General features: G+C 61.3%; 3 protein-coding genes across 8 annotated transcripts; 1 reads left to right on the forward strand and 2 right to left on the reverse strand.

The window, feature by feature from the left end:
- Window positions 1-211: 211 nt before the first annotated feature.
- On the forward strand, window positions 212-5197 carry TMEM269 (transmembrane protein 269). 4 transcript variants are annotated; one of them, XM_063354033.1, is made up of 7 exons: window positions 212-559; window positions 1784-1828; window positions 2423-2570; window positions 3907-4004; window positions 4115-4258; window positions 4351-4551; window positions 4666-5197. In XM_063354033.1, the coding sequence occupies exons 1-7, from the start codon at window positions 289-291 to the stop codon at window positions 4773-4775; spliced, it is 1017 nt and encodes a 338-aa protein (XP_063210103.1). In that variant the 5' UTR covers window positions 212-288; the 3' UTR covers window positions 4776-5197. The 4 variants fall into 4 exon arrangements, with proteins under 4 accessions (XP_063210103.1, XP_063210105.1, XP_063210101.1 ...); XM_063354031.1 differs by having other exon boundaries at window positions 240-559; window positions 4348-4551; XM_063354035.1 differs by lacking the exon at window positions 1784-1828 and having other exon boundaries at window positions 221-559.
- Window positions 5198-5760: 563 nt separating this feature from the next.
- Window positions 5761-7389, reverse strand: SVBP (small vasohibin binding protein). 3 transcript variants are annotated; one of them, XM_063354037.1, is made up of 3 exons: window positions 7264-7389; window positions 6137-6258; window positions 5761-6010 (listed from the first exon to the last, which is right to left on the reverse strand). In XM_063354037.1, the coding sequence occupies exons 2-3, from the start codon at window positions 6254-6256 to the stop codon at window positions 5924-5926; spliced, it is 207 nt and encodes a 68-aa protein (XP_063210107.1). In that variant the 5' UTR covers window positions 6257-6258; window positions 7264-7389; the 3' UTR covers window positions 5761-5923. The 3 variants fall into 3 exon arrangements, with proteins under 3 accessions (XP_063210107.1, XP_063210108.1, XP_063210106.1); XM_063354038.1 differs by having other exon boundaries at window positions 7250-7273; XM_063354036.1 differs by lacking the exon at window positions 7264-7389 and having other exon boundaries at window positions 6137-6424.
- A 2539-nt stretch (window positions 7390-9928) lies between these two features.
- On the reverse strand, window positions 9929-15556 carry LOC134524078 (E3 ubiquitin-protein ligase TRIM62). The gene is made up of 6 exons (XM_063353748.1): window positions 15428-15556; window positions 13538-13954; window positions 12788-12883; window positions 12043-12299; window positions 11849-11964; window positions 9929-10691 (listed from the first exon to the last, which is right to left on the reverse strand). Exons 2-6 carry the CDS (start codon window positions 13943-13945, stop codon window positions 10141-10143), a joined length of 1428 nt encoding a protein of 475 aa, XP_063209818.1. The 5' UTR covers window positions 13946-13954; window positions 15428-15556; the 3' UTR covers window positions 9929-10140.
- Between the last annotated feature and the right edge of the window lie 5388 nt (window positions 15557-20944).

Below are 20944 nucleotides of genomic sequence, written 5' to 3' on the forward strand. Positions count from 1 at the left end.
TGGCATGGGTGCTACAAGCCTGGTTATGGGTGCTACAAGCTTGGCATGGGCGCTACAACCCTGGTTATGGGTGCTACAAGCCTGGCACGGGTGGTAAAAGCCTGGTTATGGGTGCTACAAGCATGGCATGGGTGGTAAAAGCCTGGTTATGGGTGCTACAAGCATGGCATGGGTGGTAAAAGCCTGGCATGGGTGCTACAAGCCTGGCACGGGTGCTGTGAGCCTGGCACGGGTACTTGGAGCCTGGCATCGTCGCTGCGAGCCTGGCACGGGGCCTTTGAGGCTGGCATGGGTGCTGCGAGCCTGGCATGGCCACTTGGCCCCCCCCGGGGCAGCTCCTCCCTCGCCGGCGGTGACAGCCGCCTCCGAAAACCCCCGTGTCCTCTGCCCGGACCCACCCCCGGTGCCGTGACTCAGCCGGCGAAGGCTTTTCCTTATATAACGCGGCGCCGGCGGGCGAGCGCCCGCTCAACCGCCCCTGCCTCAGTTTCCCCTCGCCGGGGCGTCACCGCCACCGCCGTCACCGCCGCAGCCATGTGGATGGTGTCACCGCCGGCCGGTAAGTGCCAGCTCGACGTCCCGATGCCGCTCGACCCCTTTGCCTTTGCGAGGCGTCTTCCCCGCCCACGCACCCCGAAAAAAATCCCCGTTTTTGTGGGCTTTGGCAGAAAAAGAAGGGTTTCTCGGCAGCCACGGGCCGAGCGCCGCTCGCTCAGCCCTGAGAATTGGGGCAGAAAAGATTAAAAACAATAAAGCGGCTCCCAAGAAAGAGGTTAATTCTGCACCTCCTCCAGCTGAACCCCCTTTTCCCCTCGGCCCTGGGGGGGGCGGGGGGGTGGGAGACCCTCATGGGAGGCACAAGTCTCTCATAACACACATGGGGTCACCCAGGAAGAGCCAAAACCGCCTTTTTTTCCCCCCCCCCCGGAAATAATGATAAAAAGCGCTGGCAGCAGCGTGGGGCTGAGGAAGTCCCTGCCGCCCCGGCTCTTCGGTTTTGGGGCTAGAAATGCTAAGAACGGGCAAGTCCGGGCACCAAAGCGATGCCTGGATATTGTGACACCCGCAGGTGCCCGGATCTGGTGTAGCGGTGGCACCGGTGACCTTCCCTGAGGGCCTGATCCTGCCCGGCACTGGGGAGGGTGGGAATGGTGACGGGGAAATCCCCTAAATCACCAGGTTTTGTCCCTTTTTGCCTTTGGAGACCCCAAAACCCACCGGATTAGACCCAGGCAAGGAAAAAAAAAAAAAAAAAAAAAGGGGGGGGGGGGAAATGGTACCAGGTGCCAGTTCAACCCCCCCCCAAAAAAAACCCCACCGGATACGGTAAAATCCAAGGTGGTGGAGCGACCGTCCCGGCGGATCCCGGGGGGGATTTTCCATCCCCAACCGGCTCAGCCCCTGCCGGCAGCCCGGGGCGCGGTGTCCAAAGGTCACCGCCGGTGGCCGCAAGGCGTCCCACCGCCGGCACACGGAGCCACCGACACCCCCCCAATCGGCCCCGGCGGGACTCCCCAAACCGGGAATATCTTTTAATTCCTTGCGAATTCAGGGTTTTGTTTTTTTTTTTCTTGGCGGTTTTTTTTTGTTGGTTTTTTTGTTTGTTTGTTCGGTTGTTTGTTTTAATAACACCCCGGGGAGCTGTTTTCGGTGGCGTTTCGGCCCCGGGACTGTGATGAGTTGGCCCGGGCTCAGCCGGGTGCGGGTCAAGGCTGGGGCGGGGGGGGTCGGCTCGGGGAGGGGGGCGGCTGGTGTTTTGCTCTGACGTGCTGTTTTCTTGCAGATGAAGGATCTCCCCAGCTTGCCTGGCTTTGGGACCACGGCAAAGGCAGGGTGCAAAGCCCACTAGTAGGACATGACCCTTAAACTCTTTCTCTAAAGCTTAGCCCTTATAGGTATATAAGATCAATAGAGCTTAAAACCGGGGTTGGCTTTTAAGTCTAAGCGTGGGTTTGGATTTATTTTTTATCCGTTATCGTTATTATTTCGTATTTCTTTTTTTTGCGGTTCTTTTATCGGTTTGTTTGGTTTTTCCTTTACGCCTCCGGCGGGTAGATAAAAGGCAGGGCTTGCAAAAAAAAAAAAAAAAAAAATATATATATATATATATACAAACCCAACCCCCCCAAAATCCTCGCCGCTCGCTGAAAGGCTTTTGGGGGGGCTTCGGTTTGAGGAGGGGGAACGGCCAGCGAGGCTCCCGCCGGCGGCGGCGGCACCACCCCCCCAAAAAAATAATCTCCTCCGGCCCCTTCCCAGCGCTGGAGGGGGAGCGGGGGCCTGCGGGGCTTCGTGTTCCCCCCCCCGCCTCCCCAGCACCGACCTGCTGCCTCGGCGCGGGGCGGGGATGGTTTTAAATAACTCCCCGGTTGGAATGCGGCCGTGGGTTCCGCCGTTCACCGGCCACCTGGGCGGGTTGTAGGTGTTTTCCAGTGCACGAAGAAGCTGTTCCTGAGCGAACGAGCCAGCCGGGGTCGGACGCTGGAGTTCATCCGGAAAAACGCCGCTAACGGGCTCTCCGTGGCCAACCTGGTGGCGGGGCTCTCCTCCGTCCTCTGCAGCCTCAACAGGTTGGTGGTGGTGGTGGGGGAAATAGAGGAAATGGGGCGAAAAAGAGGGGTTGAGAAGGGTGGGAGGGGGGGTCACCCCCTTTTCACGGAATCACGGAATCTTCAGAGTTGGAAGGGACCTCTAGAGATCATCTAGTCCCACTCCCCTGCTAGAGCAGGATTGCCCAGAGCACATCCCTCAGGGCTGCATCCAGGCGGGGCTTGAAAATCTCCAGAGAAGGGGACTCCACACCCTCCCTGGGCAGCCTGTTCCAGTGCTCTGTCACCCTCACCGTAAAGAAGTTTTTCCGTGTATTTGAACGGAACTTCCTATGTTCCAGCTTGTGCCCGTTGCCCCTCGTCCTGTCACTGGGAACCGTTGAAAAGAGCCTGGCACCATCCTCCTTCAACCCACCCTTTAGATACTCGTCAACATTAATCAGGTCCCCCCTCAACCTTCTCTTCTCCAGGCTCAAGAGTCCCAGCTCTTTCAGCCTTTCCTCATCAGGGAGATGCTCCAGTCCCTCAATCATCTTGGTTGCCCTTCGCTGGACTCGCTCCAGTAGTTCCCTGTCCCTCTTGAACTGGGGAGCCCAAAACTGGACACAGTACTCCAGTTGTGGCCTCGCCAGTGCAGAGTAGAGGGGGAGAATGAGCTCCCTCAACCTACTGGCCACAGTCTTCCCTATGCAGCCCAGGATGCCATTGGCCTTCTTGGCGACAAGGGCACACTGCTGGCTCATGGATAATTTGCTGTCTACCAGGACCCCCAGGTCCTTCTCCTCAGAGCTGTTTCCCAGCATGTCCGCCCCTAACCTATACTGGTGCTTGGCATTCTTCCTTCCCAGGTGCAGGACCCTACACTTGCTTTTGTTGAACCTCAATAGGTTCTTCTCTGCCCAGCTCTCCAGCCTGTCCAGGTCACACTGGATGGCAGCACGGCCCTCTGGAGTGTCGGCCACCGCTCCCAGCTTGGTATCATCAGCAAACTTGCTGAGGACACACTCTGTCCCATCATCCAGGTCATTAATGAATATACTGAACAAAATTGGACCAAGTATTGACCCCTGGGGGACACCACTGGTTACAGGCCTCCAACTGGACTCTGTGCCGCTGATCACAACCCTCTGAGTCCTGTCACTCAGCCAGCTCTCGATCCACCTCACTGTCACCTCGTCTAGCCCATACTTCCTCAGCTTCCTAACGAGGATGTTATGGGAGACAGTGTCAAAAGCCTTGTTAAGGTCAAGGTAGACGACATCTACGGCTCTCCCCTCGTCCAGCCAACCCGTTATAACACCACAGAAAGCTATCAGATTGGTCAGGCATGATTTTTTGCCCTCTCCGTCCTCCCCAGGCAATACCACCACTCGTGCTGGCTGCTGCTGGTGGGGTTTCTGCTCGATTTGGCCGACGGAGCCGTGGCCCGACGGCTCGATGCCTGCTCGGCGCTGGGTGAGTCCGGCCGGCCGCCCCCCGGGAACCCACCGCCAGGTTCTCCCTACGTCCTGTGTCCCCCCCCCCGCCCCCCAAACCACCTGGCAGTGCCCGCTCCCCGCCCGCAGGTGCCAAACTGGATGATTTCGCCGACTTCACCACCTTCGGGCTGGCCACGGCGCTGCTGCTGCAGCCGCAGGGCGCGCTGGAGGGGCTGCTGGCCATCGCCTACGTGATGGCCGTGTTCGCTCGCCTCTGCTTCTTCTCCAGTGGTAAGAGGAGCATTTTGCGGGGGGCAACAGGGTTTTTTTTGGGGGGGAGCGCGTGTGATTTCACCCCCGGCTGAATGTCTGGCCCCCAGCAGGGATCCCTTTCACCTACCGGGGGCTGCCCTGTCCCTACGCCTCCTCGCTGCTGGTGAGCACCTTCCTGCTGACGGCAGGTAACGTCACCCTGCTGCGCGTCGCCGCCATCGTCATGATCCTCTTCATGGTGGATCGGGGGCTCTACCCTCACGACAAGGTGCTGGAGTCCCAGCTCTGGAAGAAAGTGTTTTACGCTGGAGGTAACAACGGGGGCAAAGTCAAGGTCGGGGCGGTGGAGAGGGGGAGGGGGGCGGTAATTAAACCCACCGAGGAGGAGGAAGGAGCAGCTCCCAAAGGCTTTTCCCAATCCACAGGGGTGGTGGCCGTCCTCTTCTTGCCGGCAACGGTGGCTTCCACTTATTGCCTCGCCTGGTCGACATCCTACATCATCTTCCCCTTCGCTATCTGGAGCTGCACAGCCTAACCCCCCGCCTCCGCCTAACGCCCAGTAAAGATTTCTTCTTCCTCTTCCTCCTCCTCCTCCTCACTCTCGGGTGCTGCCTCCTCTGCTGGGATATCCCTTCGCTCCTCTTGCCGAATCCAAGCCGCCGTGGGAGCCTGTTTGGAAAAGAAAAGGAAAATCACTGAGAGGCAGGAAAGACTCCGCTTCGGGGGAGCCCCAAAATACCCTCCCTGCGCCTCATCCCTTGTCCCCCCTTACAAGAACCGCTCCAGAGCCCCCCCAAACCCTTCCCTGCGCGGGGGAACGCGAAATTTAGGGATCACTCCCACTGTACATCGTTAGTTTATTACGAGGGGGAGGTTTACACCCCCAAAACCGAGGATTCCCCCTCCCCAGGGGTCGGAAGCCGCCGATCAAATCTCCAGAGGATTTTTGAAACCCGATTCACCGGCAGTGTTTTGGTATTTATTATTTCACCCGTCGCTGTAGGGAATTAATCTCTCTAATGTCTTTTATTCCCCTCTCACACCTCGGTGTTCGCTCGCTGGGGTGAGGGAGGGAGGCGGAAGGGGAAAGCGGGATTTGAAGCCGGCGATCCGAACTCTCTGGAAAAGCCGGAGGATGCCGGACGGCGGCTGGAAAGCCGAGGGTGTGTGGGTGGAGGAAGGAAGCGAAGGTCAAACCTTGCGCCGAGCGGCGGAGAGAAACACTCGGGGTCCCCGGGGAGGCTCCTGCGGCGCGAGCAGCTGCGAGAGCTGGATGTGGCCCCCGCCGTATCCCCCCCGCACCCCGCGGCCGAATCCAGGCACCGGGAGGGCAGGAGACAGTTCCCCTTGGCAGGGAAGCGGCGGCCAAGGTCTCACTTGGCCTGAGGACGGCCGGAGCTGGCAGTCGGCGGCCGCAGCTGCTCTGGCACCCGGCCCCGATCCGGCCTCCCCCACGCCATTCCCAGCCGGCACCGGGCCGGGATGGAGCCACCGGCGCCGCTGAGGGACCACGAGCCGGAGAAAAGTGGAACCACCACAGATTTTATTTATATATATATAAAAAAGCGGTTATTCAATAATAAATAACAAAGGGGTTAGAAAAGGGGATGGGCGGCAGATGGGGCGGGGCGGGGGGGGGCCGGGATCGTTCCGGGGCGGGGAGGGGGGGCCGCGCACGCCGCCTCACTCGCCGGAGGCCTGCATCTGCTTGCAGAAGGAGTCGAACTGCTGCTGCTCCAGCTCCGTCATCACTCGGTTGAGGGCGTAGATCTGCGGGCGGGGGGGGGAAAAGAGAGGTGATAAGGCTGGGGGGGGGTTGGGGGGGGGCGGGATCGGGCCCCAGTGTTGCCGTTGTGTCATGCCCCGTCCCCCCCACCCCAGCCCCACGTCGCTCACCTCCGCCCTCTGCCTCTGCTTCAGCTCCTGCTGGGCCGATTTCTGCTTGGCCTTCTCCAAGCGGGCCGCCGGCTCCCGGGGCTTCGGCCGCTCCTTCCGCCCCCCCCCGCTCGGCTCCATGGCTGCATCGGAGCCCGGGGTGGGGGGAGAGATGTCACCCCAGGGACCCCCACTCTCCCCTTCTGCCAGCCCCACTGCCCGACAGCCCCCCTGGGCCTGCAGCTCTACCCCTGCCCCACGGCACCTGTAACCTCCCCCAGCCAACCTGGGTCCCATAGGGATCCCTCACACGCATTCTGAGCCCCACAGGTGTCCCCCACACACCCCCAGACACACCGAGACCCACAGGTACCCCCACACACCCCCTGAGGCCCACAGGTGCCTCTCACACACCCCCAGACACACCGAGACCCACAGGTACCCCCACACACCCCCTGAGGCCCACAGGTGCCCCCCACGCCCTCAAAGGCATCCTGAGGCCCACAGGTGCCCCCCACACACCCCCTGAGCCCCACAGGTGCCCCACACACCCCCTGAGCCCCCCACACACACCCCCAGACACCCTGAGCCCCACACGTGCCCCCCACACCCCTTGAGCCCCACAGGTGCCCCACACACACCTCCAGACACCCTGAGCCCCACACGTGCCCCCCACACCCCTTGAGCCCCACAGGTACCCCCCACACACACACCCAGACACCCTGAGCCCCACACGTGCCCCCCACACCCCCTGAGCCCCACAGGTGCCCCACACACACCCCCAGACCCCCTGAGCCCCACAGGTGCCCCCCACACCCCCTGAGCCCCACAGGTGCCCCACACACACCCCCGGACACCCTGAGCCCCACAGGTGCCCCCCACGCACACTGTGACCCCCACTGGTACCCCCTCACCCCCCCAGACACCCTGAGCCCCACAGGTACCCCCCCCAGACACCCTGAGCACCACAGGCCCCACAACACACCCCCAGACACCCTGAGCCCCACAGGGCCCATAACACCCCACGCCCCCCAGCCCCCTCAGCTGCCCCATCCCCCCACACTCCACCGCCCCCCATCTGCCCCCCCGGGTCCCCTCAGAGCGCCTCCCCCCCCCACCCCCGCTGCCCGTTACCGGCGGGGCCGTACCCGGGGCAAGATGGCGGCGAGGCCCCGCCCGCTCGGCGCGCGGCTGCCCGCCCTGCGGCGCGTGCGCAGACGTACGTGCGGCCGGCGCGGCGCAGCCCCGCGCAGCGCGCGTGCACGTAACCCCCTCCCCACGCCCCCACCCCCCCCAAGCGGCGCATGCGCGCGCACACCCCGCCGCGCGCCCGAGCGGGGCCGGCCGGAGGGCGGGGGGGAAACAGCGCCGCCTGGCGGACGGGAGGGTAATCGCAGCTCCCCCGCCCCTATATACCACACCCCCTATATAGCCCACCCTGTACATCATCCGCCATATAGCCCACCCCCTATATACCACACCCCCTATATAGCACACCCCCTATATATTACACCCCTATACATCATACCCCACAGAGCCCACCCCCTATATATCACAACCCCTATATACCACACCCCTATACATACCCCATATAGCCTACCCCCTATATATCACACCCCTATACATCATACCCCATATAGCCCACCCCCTATATACCACACCCCCATATAGCACACCCCGATACATCATACCCCCTATATATCATGCCCCTATACATCATCCCCCACATAGCCCACCCCCTATATAGCACACCCCCTATATAGCACACCCCTAGACATCATACCCCACAGAGCCCACCCCCTATATATCACACCCCCTATATAGCACACCCCTATACATCATACCCCACAGAGCCCACCCCCTATATACCACACCCCTATACATCATCCCCCACAGAGCCCACCCCCTATATACCACACCCCCTATATAGGACACCCCTATACATCATACCCCACAGAGCCCACCCCCTATATATCACACCCCCTATATATCACACCCCTATACATACCCCATATAGCCCACCCCCTATATAGGACACCCCTATACATCATACCCCACAGAGCCCACCCCCTATATACCACACCCCCTATATATCACGCCCCCATATATCACACCCCCTATATATCACACCCCCATAGAGCCCACCCCTATATATCACCCCCCCATATATCATTCCCCCATATAGCTCACCCCGTATACAGCCCTACCCCTGTATAGCCCACCTCCGATAGAGCCCACCCCCATATATCACCCCTGTGTATATATATATATGCGTATATATATCTCACGATATATATATATCACTCCTATATATATATACACACACCCCACCCTGCATAGCCCACCCCCTATACACCACACCCCCTATACAGCCCACCCCCTTTACAGCCTGACGCCGGTGCAGGGCCCTACAGTCCCACCCCCCACGTTGTGTCCCCCCTATATACTACATACATACCCTATATACACACCTGCCGCAGCCCAGCCCCTCCCCACAGCAGGGTCCCATAGGCCCTATATGGGAACCGCCCCTATACATAGGCAGCATCCCCTATAGGGACCCCCGCCCGTCTCCCCGGCGCTGTGACAGCGTGGCACATGGTATATCACGGCATGGCACAGTACGTATGGCACGGCCCAGGGCACCCTGTAGCATATATGGTGCGGCACGGCACGGTGCACGATGGCATGGCGCCGTATGTACAGCACAGCACATACGGTGTGGCACAGTACGGTGCACCACGGTGCAGCACATACGGCACAGCACAGGACGTATGGCGTGGCACAGCACGGTGCGGTACATATGGCACGGCACAGGACGTATGGCACGGCGCAGTACGGTGCACCACCGCACGGTACATATGGCACGGCACAGGATGTATGGCATGGCACGGTGCACCGCAGCACAGCGCAGCACGTACAGCATGGCGCACCAGGGCATGGCACAGTACGTACGGCATGGCACGGCACACCATGGGACGGTGCAGTATGTACAGCATGGCACAGTATGTACGGCATGGCATGGCACACCATGGCACGGTACGGTTCATACAGCACATCCCGGCACGGTGCAGTACGTAGGGTATGGCATGGCGCACCATGGCATGGCACAGTATGGCACAGGATGGTGCAGAATGTAGGCCATGACACGGCGCAGTACGTACAGCACGGCACACCATGGCATGGCACAATATGGCACAGCACAGCACAGAATGTACGGCATGGCACGGCGCACCGCAGCACGGCGCAGCACGTACAGCATGGCACACCATGGCATGGCACAGTACATATGGCATGGCACGGCACGGCACACCATGGCACGGTGCAGTTCATACAGCACACCGTGGCATGGCACATCCCGGCACAGTGTAGTACGTAGGGTATGGCATGGCGCACCACGGCATGGCACAGTATGGCACAGCATGATGCGGAATGCACGGCCCGGCGTACCGTGGCACGGTGCAGTACGCAGAGCGTGGCACACCATGGCATGGTGCAATACGGCACGGCACGGTGCCATATGTACAGCATGGCACACCGCGGCATGGTGCAGCACGTAGAGCATGGCACACCATGGCACGGCGCAATACGGCACGGCACGGTGCCGTATGTACAGCACGGCACACCGCAGCACAGTGCAGCACGTAGAGCATGGCACACCATGGCACAGCGCAATACGGCACGGCGCACCGCAGCACGGCGCAGTACATAAGGTGTGGCACGCTACGGCACCGTACGGCACAACCCTGGCGCACAGCCCCCCCCGCCCCCCCCCCCAGGGTTCTCAACCACCCGGCCCCTTCTCTCCAAATCTTTTTATTGCAGCAGCCCGGCCCCCGCCCCCCCGCGCCGGGCCCCCCCTGGAAGCACAGGACAGAGGAGGTCGGGGGGGGGGATGAAAAGGCCGGATCCCGCCCAGCGCTGGGGGCAGTTCCTGGGCCAGGATCAGCCCAAACCTCCACCAAAGAGCGGGGAAAACAGCCAGGGAGGAGGTGACACCACCACCACACCCCGCCCCGGCCCCGTTAGATGCGAACGGTGTTGATCCGGAGGGGTTGGACGTTCTTCCCGTTGGCGTGACTCTGCCCGGGGCTGAAATAAGAGCAGAGCTTGCCGGGAAAGCGCTCCCGAAAGGTGTAGAGCCAGGACATGTCGTCGGCGTTGTAGAAGATGAGAAGCCCCTTGTCGTAGTCCAGGAAGACGCCCACCTTCTCCAACTTGCTCTTGACGTTGAGCCGGGTCCAGGGCTCTGTGCAGGCGCTGTACTGGTTCCCATCGTGCATGACGATGCAATAAAAACCTCGGCTGGGTTGAATTTGGATGCTGCCCTTGCGGGTGACGGCTTCGTGGGCCAAACCGATCATCCACTGGGTCTTCTCGGAGACCACCACCTCCCAGTAGTGGACTCCGCTGCCGAACGCCTCCGAGCCCAGGACGGAGACCTCCACGTCGAAGCGTTTGGGGGAGTCCTGCAGCGGCTGGGGGTGCAGGTTGCCGTACGCCACGATGGTGCAGTCGTCGGAGAGGATGAGGCGGTGGTGAGCCGTGCCGGGGTCCAGCGTCAGGGCTGCTGGCACTGGAGGGCAAGGGGACACGGGGACAAGCGTCAACGCAGCACCCAGACACAGCGCGAGTGGCTCTGCCCCACCGACGTGGAAAACACCACGGTGAGCAGGACACGAGCACATCCCCATCCTTCACCGGCGTGTCCCCATCCCTCACCAGTGATGTCCCTGTTCCCATCCCTCTCTGGCACGTCCCCGTCCCTCACTGGCATGTCCACGTCCCCGTCCTTCACCAGCATATGCGTCTCCATCCCTCACCAATGATGTCCCTCATCCATGGGTGTGGAAAACACCACGGTGTGGAGAAGGCCACCAGCGCATCCCCATCCTTCACCGGCGTGTCCCCATCCCTCACCAGTGATGTCCCTATCCCCCACTGGTGCATCCCCATCCCCATCCTTCACTGGTGCGTCCCCATCCCTCACTGGCGATGTCCCCATCCCCATCCTTCACCAGCATATGCATCTCCATCCCTCTCCAATGATGTCCCTCATCCACGGGTTTGGAAAACACCACAGTGTGGAGAAGGCCACCAGCGCATCCCCATCCTTCACCAGCGTGTCCCCATCCCTCACCAGTGATGTCCCTATCCCCCACTGGTGCGTCCCCATCCTTCACTGGTGATGTCCCCATCCCCATCCTTCACCAGCGCATCTCCATCCCTCTCCAATGATGTCCCTCATCCACGGGTTTGGAAAACACCACGGTGTGGAGAAGGCCACCAGCACATCCCCATCCTTCACTGGTGTGTCCCCATCCCTCACTAGTGATGTCCCCATCCCCATCCCTCACCAGCATATCCCCATCCCTCATCAGTGATGTTCCCGTCCTTCACTGGTGCGTCCCCATCCCTCACCAGTGACATCCCCAGCCTTTACTGGCATGTCCCCGACCCTCACCAGTGATGTTTGCATCCCTCCTTACCCCTCACCAGTGCGTCCTCATCCCCATTCCTCACCGGTGATGTCTCCATCCCTCACTGGCACGTCCTCATCCCTCCCTGGTGGGTCCCCTTCCCTCACCGGTGATGTCCCCATCCCTCGCCAGTGATGTCCCCGTCCCCATCCCTCACAGGTGATGTCCCCACCCCTCACTGGCACGTCCCCATCCCCATCCCTCACCGAGACCCCCCCGGCCCCGCAGCCAGCGCATCCCCGCAGCCCCTCACCGGGATGGATATCCTGGAAAAGGGATTTCCAGATGGTGTACTGCAGCGGCCCCATGTATTTGGAGGTGGGAAAGTCCTCGTAGGTCAGGTTGGTCTCGTGGATCTTCCCCTTCAGCCTGCAAAGGAGAAGTGATGAAGAAGAGGGGGGGACGGACAACTTGGGGGACCCCCAGTGTCACCCCGGTGTCACCCACCTCTCGGAAAGGGACGCGACGCCGGCTAAAAAGACGTGTTTGTCGGCTTCGGCCAAGCGCTCCTGGAGGATCTGGCTGCCCTCCTGCACCTTGCGGAGCTGCTGGCTGTAGCGCTGGATCTTCTGCTCGATGTCGGTCAGCGTCCGCGCCGTGTCCGCCTCCAGCTCCTCCAGCATCGCCTTCTGCCGCTCCCGCAGCAGCCGGTGCAGCCGCTCGAAAGCCTCCCCGATGGTCACCCGCAGGCTCTTGGCTGAGGACTTTTGGGGTACAGGTGTCAAGACCCCCCTAAACCTGCCCCGACCCCTCCATGAATCCGTAATTCCCCAAATAAACCCCACGGCCCCGTTAACCCAAAGGATTCCGGATGTTCCAAGCACCCAAGGAGGGATATTTGACCCCGCACCCCTATAGAAAACCTAAAGCCACCCCGCTGCTGGCGGGGATGGAGAGAAAATTGCACCTCGCCGAAAGCTGAACCCCTGAGCTTTGGAGAAGGTGATGAATATAAAATAAAAATTAATTCAAAAGATAAAGAAAAGCCATCCCGAAGGAAATAAAAGTGGGAGGAGCAGCCTGATGGGTGGCTTCGTCAACCTGCCGGCAGGTTTTGGGGTACCAGAGAAGGTAAAAATGGGGCAGATCCTCAAAACTGTGGGGTTTGGGGTCTTTGGAGGTGCCCGAATCAGGCGGGCGAGGCTCGGGGACAGGGCGCTAACGGGGGGCACAGCCACGTCCCCGCTCCTACCTTGGTCTCGGCCAGCTGCCGTTTGAGGAGGTGCAGGGCTTCGGTGTGGCCGCGCTCGCTCTCCTGCAGCCCCTGCAGCTGTTCCTTCAGCTCCCGCTGGAAAAAAAACCCACCACGTAAAAGAGGGGATTTTAGGGCAAAAATGGGACGCCAGCAGGCAGCTCTCCTGCCAAAACCCGGCTCCCGGGGTGACGGGGGAGGTGGGAAAAGGGGGCGCAGGGGGTGGCAGGGCCACCGTCGGTCCCTGCTGGCACAGGGGTCCCATCCAGGGCAGAGCTGGGGGGCGGGTAATGGATTTGGGGGGGGATCCCACTTGGGGGCAGCTCGGCAGATCCATGGGTGTGCACAGCTGGCTGGCCCGGGGGTCCCCAAGGATGGAGAAGGGGGGTCGCGTGGGGGCAGCCGCAGAAGTGCAGGTGGGTTGACGGCCGGACAGACGGATGGGAGGAAGCCATGGGGCTCAACCCAACGGGGACGGAAGGGACGCGGGGACGGAAGGGACGCGGGGACGGAAGGGACGCGGGGACGGAAGGGACGCGGGGACGGAAGGGACGCGGGGACGGAAGGGACGCGGGGACGGAAGGATGGGAGCCACCACCGAGGCAAGAGGGGCCAGACGGACGAAGGAGCTCAGAGGAGCAGCTCAGGGCAGAAGATCCTGGAGGGATGATGCTCCGTGGCCAGGAAGGCAGGGATGGAGCGGAGGGATGATGACGGAGCAGAGGAGGGGATGACGACGGAGCGGCCCACCTGCAGCTCCTCAAAAGCATCGTCCACGTTGGTGACCTGGTGCTGCTCGTGCATGGCGGGCTCGTCGCAGAAGAAGCAGACGACAGCGCGGTCGGTGAGGCAGAAGAGCTTGACCTTCTCGTGGTCTTTGCAGGGGAAGGGGCTGCGTTGGGCGCCCAGGATGGCGTCCAAGGGGAAGGCGCTGTATCGCTCCACGATGTTGGCCAGCTTGAGGCTGGGGGCCAGGGTGGGCTCGGTGAAGGTTCGGCGACACTCGGGGCAGTCGCGGGTGCCCTGGGGTTCCTGGCGCACCCAGTGCTCGGTGATGCAGCGGCGGCAGAAGTAGTGCTCGCAGCCGAAGCTCACCGGGTCCTGGTAGATGCTCAGGCAGATGGAGCAGAGCAGCTCGTCCTTCAGGCTGCAAGCCATGGCTCGGGGCTGGGAAGGGCGGGGGGCAAGATGGTAAAGGGGGGGTCCTGGGTCGGTGGTGGGGAGGTGGGGAACGGGGGGCCTGGGTGTGAGGCTGCTAATGAGGGGGCTGGAGTGGGGGGAATCCGGGGTCAGGGGGGAATTTGGGGTCAGGTGGCAATGGAGGGGGTGGGGGCTGCAAAGGGGGGAATCTGGGGTTAGAGGGGAATTTGGGGTTAGGAGGCAGTGGGGGGGGGGGCTGCAATGGGGCGAATCGGGGGGTCAGGCTGCAACAGGGTGGTTGCGGTGTGGGGGAACTGGGGATCAGGCTGCAATGGGGCAAATTGGGGGGTCAGGTCGCAATGGGGGGGGTTGCAATGGAGGGGAATTGGGGGCCAGGCTGCAATGGGGGGTTGCAATAGAGGGGAATTGGGGGGTCAGGTCGCAATGGGGTGGTTGCAGTGCAGGGGAATTGGGGGTCAGGCAGCAATGGGGGGTTGCAATGGAGGGGAACTGGGGGGGTCAGGGTGCACTGGAGGGGCTGGGGGTTTGCAATGGGGGGACTGCAGGGTCAGGCAGCAATGGGGGGGGTTGCAGTGCAGGGAAATTGGGGGGTCAGGCAGCAATGGGGGGGAACTGGGGCATCAGGCTGCAACGGGGGGGTTGTAGTGCAGGGGAATTGGGGCTCAGGCAGCAATGGGGCAAATTGGGGGGTCAGGTTGCAATGGGGGGGTTGCAGTGCAGGGGAATTGGGGCTCAGGCAGCAATGGGGTGTTGCAATGGAGGGGAACTGGGGGGCCAGGGTGCAATGGGACAAATTGGGGGGTCAGGTCGCAATGGGGGGGTTGCAGTGCAGGGGAATTGGGGGGTCAGGCAGCAATGGGGGGGGTTGCAGTGCAGGGGAATTGGAGGGTCAGGCAGCAATGGGGGCAAATTGGGGGGGGTCAGGCTGCAATGGGGGGCTGGGGGTTGCAATTGGGGGGGAACTGGGGGGTCAGGCTGCAATGGGGGGGTTGCAGCGCGGGGGAATTGGGGCTCAGGCAGCAATGGGGGGGTTGCAATGGAGGGGAACTGGGAGGGTCAGGGTGCACTGGAGGGGCTGGGGGGTTTGCAATGGGGGGGACTGGGGGTGGAGCTGGTATGGGGGAGGGAGGGGGGACTGTAACGGGGCGGACAGGCGGCGAAGCCGATAGGAGGGACCCAGGGGGGCTGCAATAGGGGGCAAAGGGGGCGCAGCTGATGTGGGGGAGCCCGGGGTGGGGGGGGCGGGGGGGGGGGGGGGGCTGCAACGAGGGCAGCCAGGGGAGCGGCTGCGATGGGGCACCCGGCGGCGAGGCTGCCGGGAGACTGCAACGGGGGGACCCGGGTTCGAGACCACCCCAGCCCCCTCCCAGCTCCCGGCAGAACCTGGGTTCGAACCCGCTCCCCGCCCCGCGTCCCTCCAAGCCTCGGGTTCGAAGCCGCCCCCCGCCTTCCCCAGCCGCCGGTGCCCGCTGCCCTCACCCAACCGCGGGCCGTGCCGGTGCCGGTGTCCGGTGCGGGGGCAGAGATCCCCCCGCCGCCGCCTCACAGCGCGCCCCGGCGCGACAGGCGGGGGTGGGCGAGGAGGAGGAGGAGGTGGAGGAGGAGGAGGAGGACGGGGGGGGGGCGGGGCCGCACAGCACTTCCTGCCCCCCCCCCCCCCCCCCCGCGGCCACAGTGGTGCCGCCCCCGCCCCATTGTCCCCCGCGCGGCGCGGCCCATCGGCGCGTACCACCGCCCGCCCGCGGGGGGGAGGCGCTTAAAGGGGCCGCGGCAGCGCTGGGGGAGGCTCTTAAAGGGGCCGCGGCCCCGCCCGCGTCCTGGCCCCTCCAACCGTCCCTCTGTCCGTCCAGCCGCCGCCCCTTCGACCACCCAGCCCTCGGTCCGTTCTGCTGTCCCTCCATCCGTCCGTCCCTCTGTCCCCCTGTCCCTCCGTCCTGCTGTCTCTCCATCCATCCTGCTGTCCCACTGTCCATCCATCCACCCACCCCTCCATTGCTCTCTGTCCATCCCTCCATCCCTTTGTCCCTCCATCCATCTCTCTATCCTTCCATCCCTCGCTCTCTCCATCTGTCCATCCCTCCCTTCATTTTTCTGTCCATCCTCCCCTCCATCCGTCTGTCCATCCCTCTGTCCCACTGTCTGTCCATCCCTTCATCTGTCCATCCATCCATCCATCTGTCCATCCCTTTGTTCCTCCATCCATCTGTCCATCCTTCCCTCAGTCCCTCCAATCCTCCATCTGTCGATACATCTCTCCATCCATCTGTCCCTCTGTCCATCTATCCCTCCATCTGTCCATCTCTCTGTCCCTCCATCCATATGTCTATTCAGCTGTGAATCCTTCCCTCCATCCCTCAGTCCCTCAGCCCCTCCATCTCCCCATCCATCTGTCCATCCCTTCCTCCATCCCTTCGTCCATCCTTCCATCCATCTATCCATCCCTCCATCCCTTTGTCCCTCCATCCATCTGTCCTTCCTTCCCTCCATCCCTCAGTCCCTCCATCCCTCCATCTCTCCATCCATGTGTCCATCCCTTCCTCCATCCCTCTGTCCTTCTGTCCGTCCCTCCCTCCATCCCTGCCTCCATCCATCCATCCCTCCATCCCTCTGTCCCTCCATCTGTCCCTCCCTCCATTCCTGCCTCCATCCATCCGTTGGTCCCTCCATCTGTCCATCCCTCCATCCCTGTGTCCCTCCATCCCTCTCTCCCTGCCTCCATCCATCCCTCCATCTTTTTGTCCCTCTGTCTGTCCCTCCCTCCCTTTGTCCCTCCATCCTTCCATCTGTCTGCCCCCCAGCTCTCCGTGCCCACCACCACTGCCCCCATCCCACCCCCTGCCAGAGCACCAGGGGACCCGTAGGGACAGGGAACACCCCAGGTGACGCTCCCACTGGTATTGCCAAGAAAACACCGGGCTTTCCCCAAATTTTACCAATTTGGCCAAAAAACACCTTGAGAGGAGTGTTGGACGATGAGCGTCCGCTGTCCCCTCCCGTGTCACCGTGCTTGGCCATGGTGGGACCTACGGGAACCTATGGGGACTGGAGGGTTTTGCCAGTGCCGGCTGCCCCGCGGCAACGCTGGCTGCCCCATAGCGACGCTGGCCGCCCCACGGCGAGGCTTCTCCCCCGAAAGACCCCACGGAACCCTGGGGACCCGTTTGTTCCCCCCTGGAGCTGGGCAGGGGACGGGACCCCCAGCCCCAGGGGGAGGAGGGGGATGGCGGCGGGGCTGTGGGGCCGGGAAGACGGAGATGGAATCGAGGTGGGGGGGGGGGGCAACACACATGCAATTCCCGGGGGGGGGTTTAAGCTGCACATTCCGGAGGCGGCGGGAAGGCCTGGCCGGGAGCCAAAGGGAACAAACTCCTCGGCTCTCGCCGCCGGATCGCCCCGCACCCCCCCGCCCCGGGCATCCCCCCCCCCCCTTTTTCCCCACCACCCCCCTCTAAATCCTTTCCCCTCCTCTCAGGGAACAACCACCCGCTTCGTTCCTCTTCCCAACAGGCCCGAAAAAGCTTGGAAAAAGCCAAAAAAAATCATAACAAACCCAGAGGAGTTTGGGGTTTTTTGGGTTTTGATTTTTTGTTGGGTTTTTTTTTGTTTTTTTTTTAATTTTTTTTTATTTCTGCTTGTTTTTCTGCATTAAGAATTCAGGTCTTGTCTCCCCTCCGGGACTCACGGGGGACCGAGGAACGGCTGAAATGAAATCATCAAAGAGCTGCGCCGGCTCTGCCGGAGAAAAAAAAACAAAAAACCAACCTTTTTTCACCCCAAATCCAGATTCAGGGCTGGGGGTCCCATCCCCGCTCGTTAACGGATTATTATTTAATTTGTATCCCAAGCGTGTGGCCGAAATCGCTGGGAATTTTGGGCGAGGGAGAGCATCGTGTGGCTGGAGCACGTGGTGACCAGCCGGGATTGCCGCCGCTCATCCCGGTGGCTCCTCCGGCAACGAAGGGAAACCGCAGGGCGGGTGTGTTTGGGCAAACAGGGAAATTAATCCCGGTTAATTAGTAAATTGGCTTCGTTACCTCTCGGTAACCCCGGCGTGAGCAGGGAGGGGCTCCACCATGCCTTGATTCCTGGATTTTTTTGGGGCTCTGGAGTGCCGGAGGATGCCAAGACGGAGCGAGGGTCCGGTTGATCCGGCAAAGCGCGGCGAGGCGCCCGCCGGGCAGGGAAAACCCAGCTCCTTCCCACGTGTGCCGCGTGTGCCGGCGGGATGCCGGCGGGAAGGGAGGCCCCCGAGCCGCCCTGCTGGAATTTTCTCTCCCCTCCCTACCTCCGCCGCCGGATGCCGGCGGGGTGGGCACGCCGGGACGTGCCCGCTGGGATCCCGGCATCCGTGATTCCATCCCGGCACGGCTTTTGGCTAAGGGACGGCCATCCCTCGCCGTGTCACCGCAGCCCATCGCCCCACGCTGGCACTTCTCATCTCCTAAGTGCTTTGCAAACATTAACTAATTAATCCTAATTAACTCATTACCTAATTAGAACCAAGCGGCCCTCCCATTTGCAGGGAGAAAGGGAAATTCACGCACCTTCATTTCCCTCCCCGCCCCCCCGCCACCAAACACCCCCCCACCGGCTTCACGCCAGCACCGCCGAGGACCGCGGTGCCCGGCCCTCCCAACCGCCAGGAATCTGGGCTGAAAAAACCCATTTTATGCGTTCCTTGACCCCGAGAAACCGGGAATGAGGATTTTCACCACCCGGCCCAAGCAGCGCCAGGAACGCCGGCATCACCGATGCCTGGCGTGGACACCCGTCGTGGGGAAACCTCCTCCAGGGCTGGCGGCGGATGCTTTCACCAGCTTTTTATGGAAAATGAGGGATTTCTTGCGAAGGAACCGAGCAGGCGGGCGGGACGGAGGAGTTTCGGAGGGGCTTTTCCCGAAGGATTTCCTTCCCGGTGTCCTGAAGACAGGGACAAAAGCTTTGGGGACACCGAAAAAGCTTGACGTGAGCCCCGCGTCGCCTCTCGGGGACTGTCCCAACCAGGACATCCCACATTGTCCTCCGTAACCATCTCCCTTTCTCCACTGGGCCACCCGGGGGGGGTTTTGTGCCGGATGGATCCGGCTTCACAGTGATGCCAAAATGGGAAGGAGCCGCGGTTGCGGGGGGAAGGCGCAGGTGTAGCAGCCCCGCAGCTTTGCCGAACCCCCCGCAGCGGTGCTTTACGGCGGTGATTTACCTCCGTTCTTGCCTTCCCCTCCTTTTAATCGCGGTCGGATCTACCCCGGGGGCAAAACCAGCCTTCGAACCATATTTTTTTCGGAAGGCAAGCGCCTATTTCCTCCATTTTGCAACCCAGGATGGAGACGGGCACGGTTTTATTATTATTATTTTAATTTTTTTTTTTAATCCCTGCATACCAACCACCTCCCCAGGAAAGGGGCCCCTTTCCCACACCCAAGATTAAATCCACCCAACGTAGGGTCGGAAAAAAAGCCCGGAGCGTGGCTTATCTCTCAGCTGGTCTCCACAAGGACGTTCCCGGGAGATGTTCACTGACCCTTGATGGACCCCCCCGAGGTCAGGGGTGAGCCACACCGTGTCGTCCCACCGCAGATTTGGGGTTGGACAACCCCCGCCTCCCGCAGAAGTCCGGAATCACCTAAAAATGGTGCAGAGGTTTAAAACCACCAGTTTCATAATCACAGCAAAAAAAAAAAAAAAATAAAATCCCAGCAGCCGAAAGCCCCGGCGCTGCGGGAGGAAGCGAAAGTACCGATGAAAATAAACCCAACGAGGGGGAACTCGCCGGCATCGGGGATGGACGCCGGTGGCCTAAAGGACATCAGGGAAGCTCCGAGATGTTCCAGTCTCTCCTGGTATCCCGTTTCGGGGTGGCACCAGCGTTGAGCAGCAACTGCTAGGTGTCAACAGCTGAAAATCAGATAAAAGGGGAGTTTTCGCGCTGTTGGCTCAGGTTCTCGGTTGAGTCATGGATAATTAATGGATCTGGGGACCTTCCAAGATGGGGAAATGTTGGGCGATGGGGGGAACTCAGGCCGGCTAGCTGGTGGTGGTGCTAAAGAAGTGGTGGGGTTGCGGGTAGGGGATGCGGCCAGACCTGAGAGGTCACGGGGGGGATGACAGAACCTCTGCCCCAGCACCATCGCCTTGGCCAAGACCTTCCCCAGGGTCTTCATGCCCTTCCACTCACCCAGGGCAGCTGCAGATGAATGCCCACACCTCGGCGTAGACTTCTTGGAAGCTCATCCCAAGCCATGAGACTCCTAGGACAGTTACAGATGGATGCCCACACCTCGGTAGAGACCTCTTGAAACCTCTTCCCAAACCACGAGATGCCCAGGGCAGTTGCAGATGAATGCCTGCACCTTGGTGGGGACCTCTTGGAAGCTCATCCCAAACCACGAGACTCCTAGGACAGTTGGAGATGGATGTCTGCACCTCGGCGGAGACCTCTTGGAAGTTCATCCCAAACCATGAGACTCCTAGGACAGTTGGAGATGGATGCCCGCACCTCAGTGGAGGCCTCCTGGAAGCTCATCCCAAACCATCAGAAGTCCAGGGCAGTTGCAGTTGGATGCCCACGCTTTGGTGGAGACCCCTTGGAAGCTCATCCCATCCCATCCCATCCCATCCCATCCCATCCCATCCCATCCCATCCCATCCCATCCCATCCCATCCCATCCCATCCCATCCCTGGTCCTTCCCTGCTCCCCACCTCTCTCTTGGAGGCATTGTTTGGGTTTGCTAACTATGGTTCCGCCCATTCAGGGCATCCCTCATCCCTCCATCGCCCTGCGTGACACAGCGTTTTGGGAAAGCATGAAAAAAAATCCCCAGTTTTGTTTGTTTGTTTGTTTGTTTTTTTAAATTATTTTTAATTTGGAAACTCAGAGGCATTGTCATCCCCTGGACCTTGGGGGAAGAAGAAAGGGAAACCGGGTTGGGTTTTTGCCGCCCTTTTTCCTTCCCCTATGGGCTGTATTTGCTGGTTTGGGGTGAGAGGCTGAGATG

Source organism: Chroicocephalus ridibundus, chromosome 16, assembly GCF_963924245.1.
Source record: "Chroicocephalus ridibundus chromosome 16, bChrRid1.1, whole genome shotgun sequence".
NCBI lineage: Eukaryota > Metazoa > Chordata > Aves > Charadriiformes > Laridae > Chroicocephalus > Chroicocephalus ridibundus.

What these genes read in the sequence shown, in the direction of transcription:
- LOC134524078 (XM_063353748.1), bottom strand. Translation starts at nt 13,945, where the DNA reads ATGGCTTGCAGCCTGAAGGACGAGCTGCTCTGCTCCATCTGCCTGAGC. An exon ending in ATGCTTTTGAGGAGCTGCAG is followed by an intron (nt 12,884 to 13,537) that starts GTGGGCCGCTCC and finishes TTTTTTTTCCAG; the next exon opens with CGGGAGCTGAAGGAACAGCT. An exon ending in TTTCCAGGATATCCATCCCG is followed by an intron (nt 10,692 to 11,848) that starts GTGAGGGGCTGC and finishes CTTGCCCTCCAG; the next exon opens with TGCCAGCAGCCCTGACGCTG.
- TMEM269 (XM_063354031.1), top strand. Translation starts at nt 289, where the DNA reads ATGGGTGCTGCGAGCCTGGCATGGCCACTTGGCCCCCCCCGGGGCAGC. An exon ending in GTCCTCTGCAGCCTCAACAG is followed by an intron (nt 2,571 to 3,906) that starts GTTGGTGGTGGT and finishes CGTCCTCCCCAG; the next exon opens with GCAATACCACCACTCGTGCT. An exon ending in CGATGCCTGCTCGGCGCTGG is followed by an intron (nt 4,005 to 4,114) that starts GTGAGTCCGGCC and finishes CCCCGCCCGCAG; the next exon opens with GTGCCAAACTGGATGATTTC.
- SVBP (XM_063354036.1), bottom strand. Translation starts at nt 6,412, where the DNA reads ATGGGACCCAGGTTGGCTGGGGGAGGTTACAGGTGCCGTGGGGCAGGG. An exon ending in AGCAGAGGCAGAGGGCGGAG is followed by an intron (nt 6,011 to 6,136) that starts GTGAGCGACGTG and finishes CCCCGCCCGCAG; the next exon opens with ATCTACGCCCTCAACCGAGT.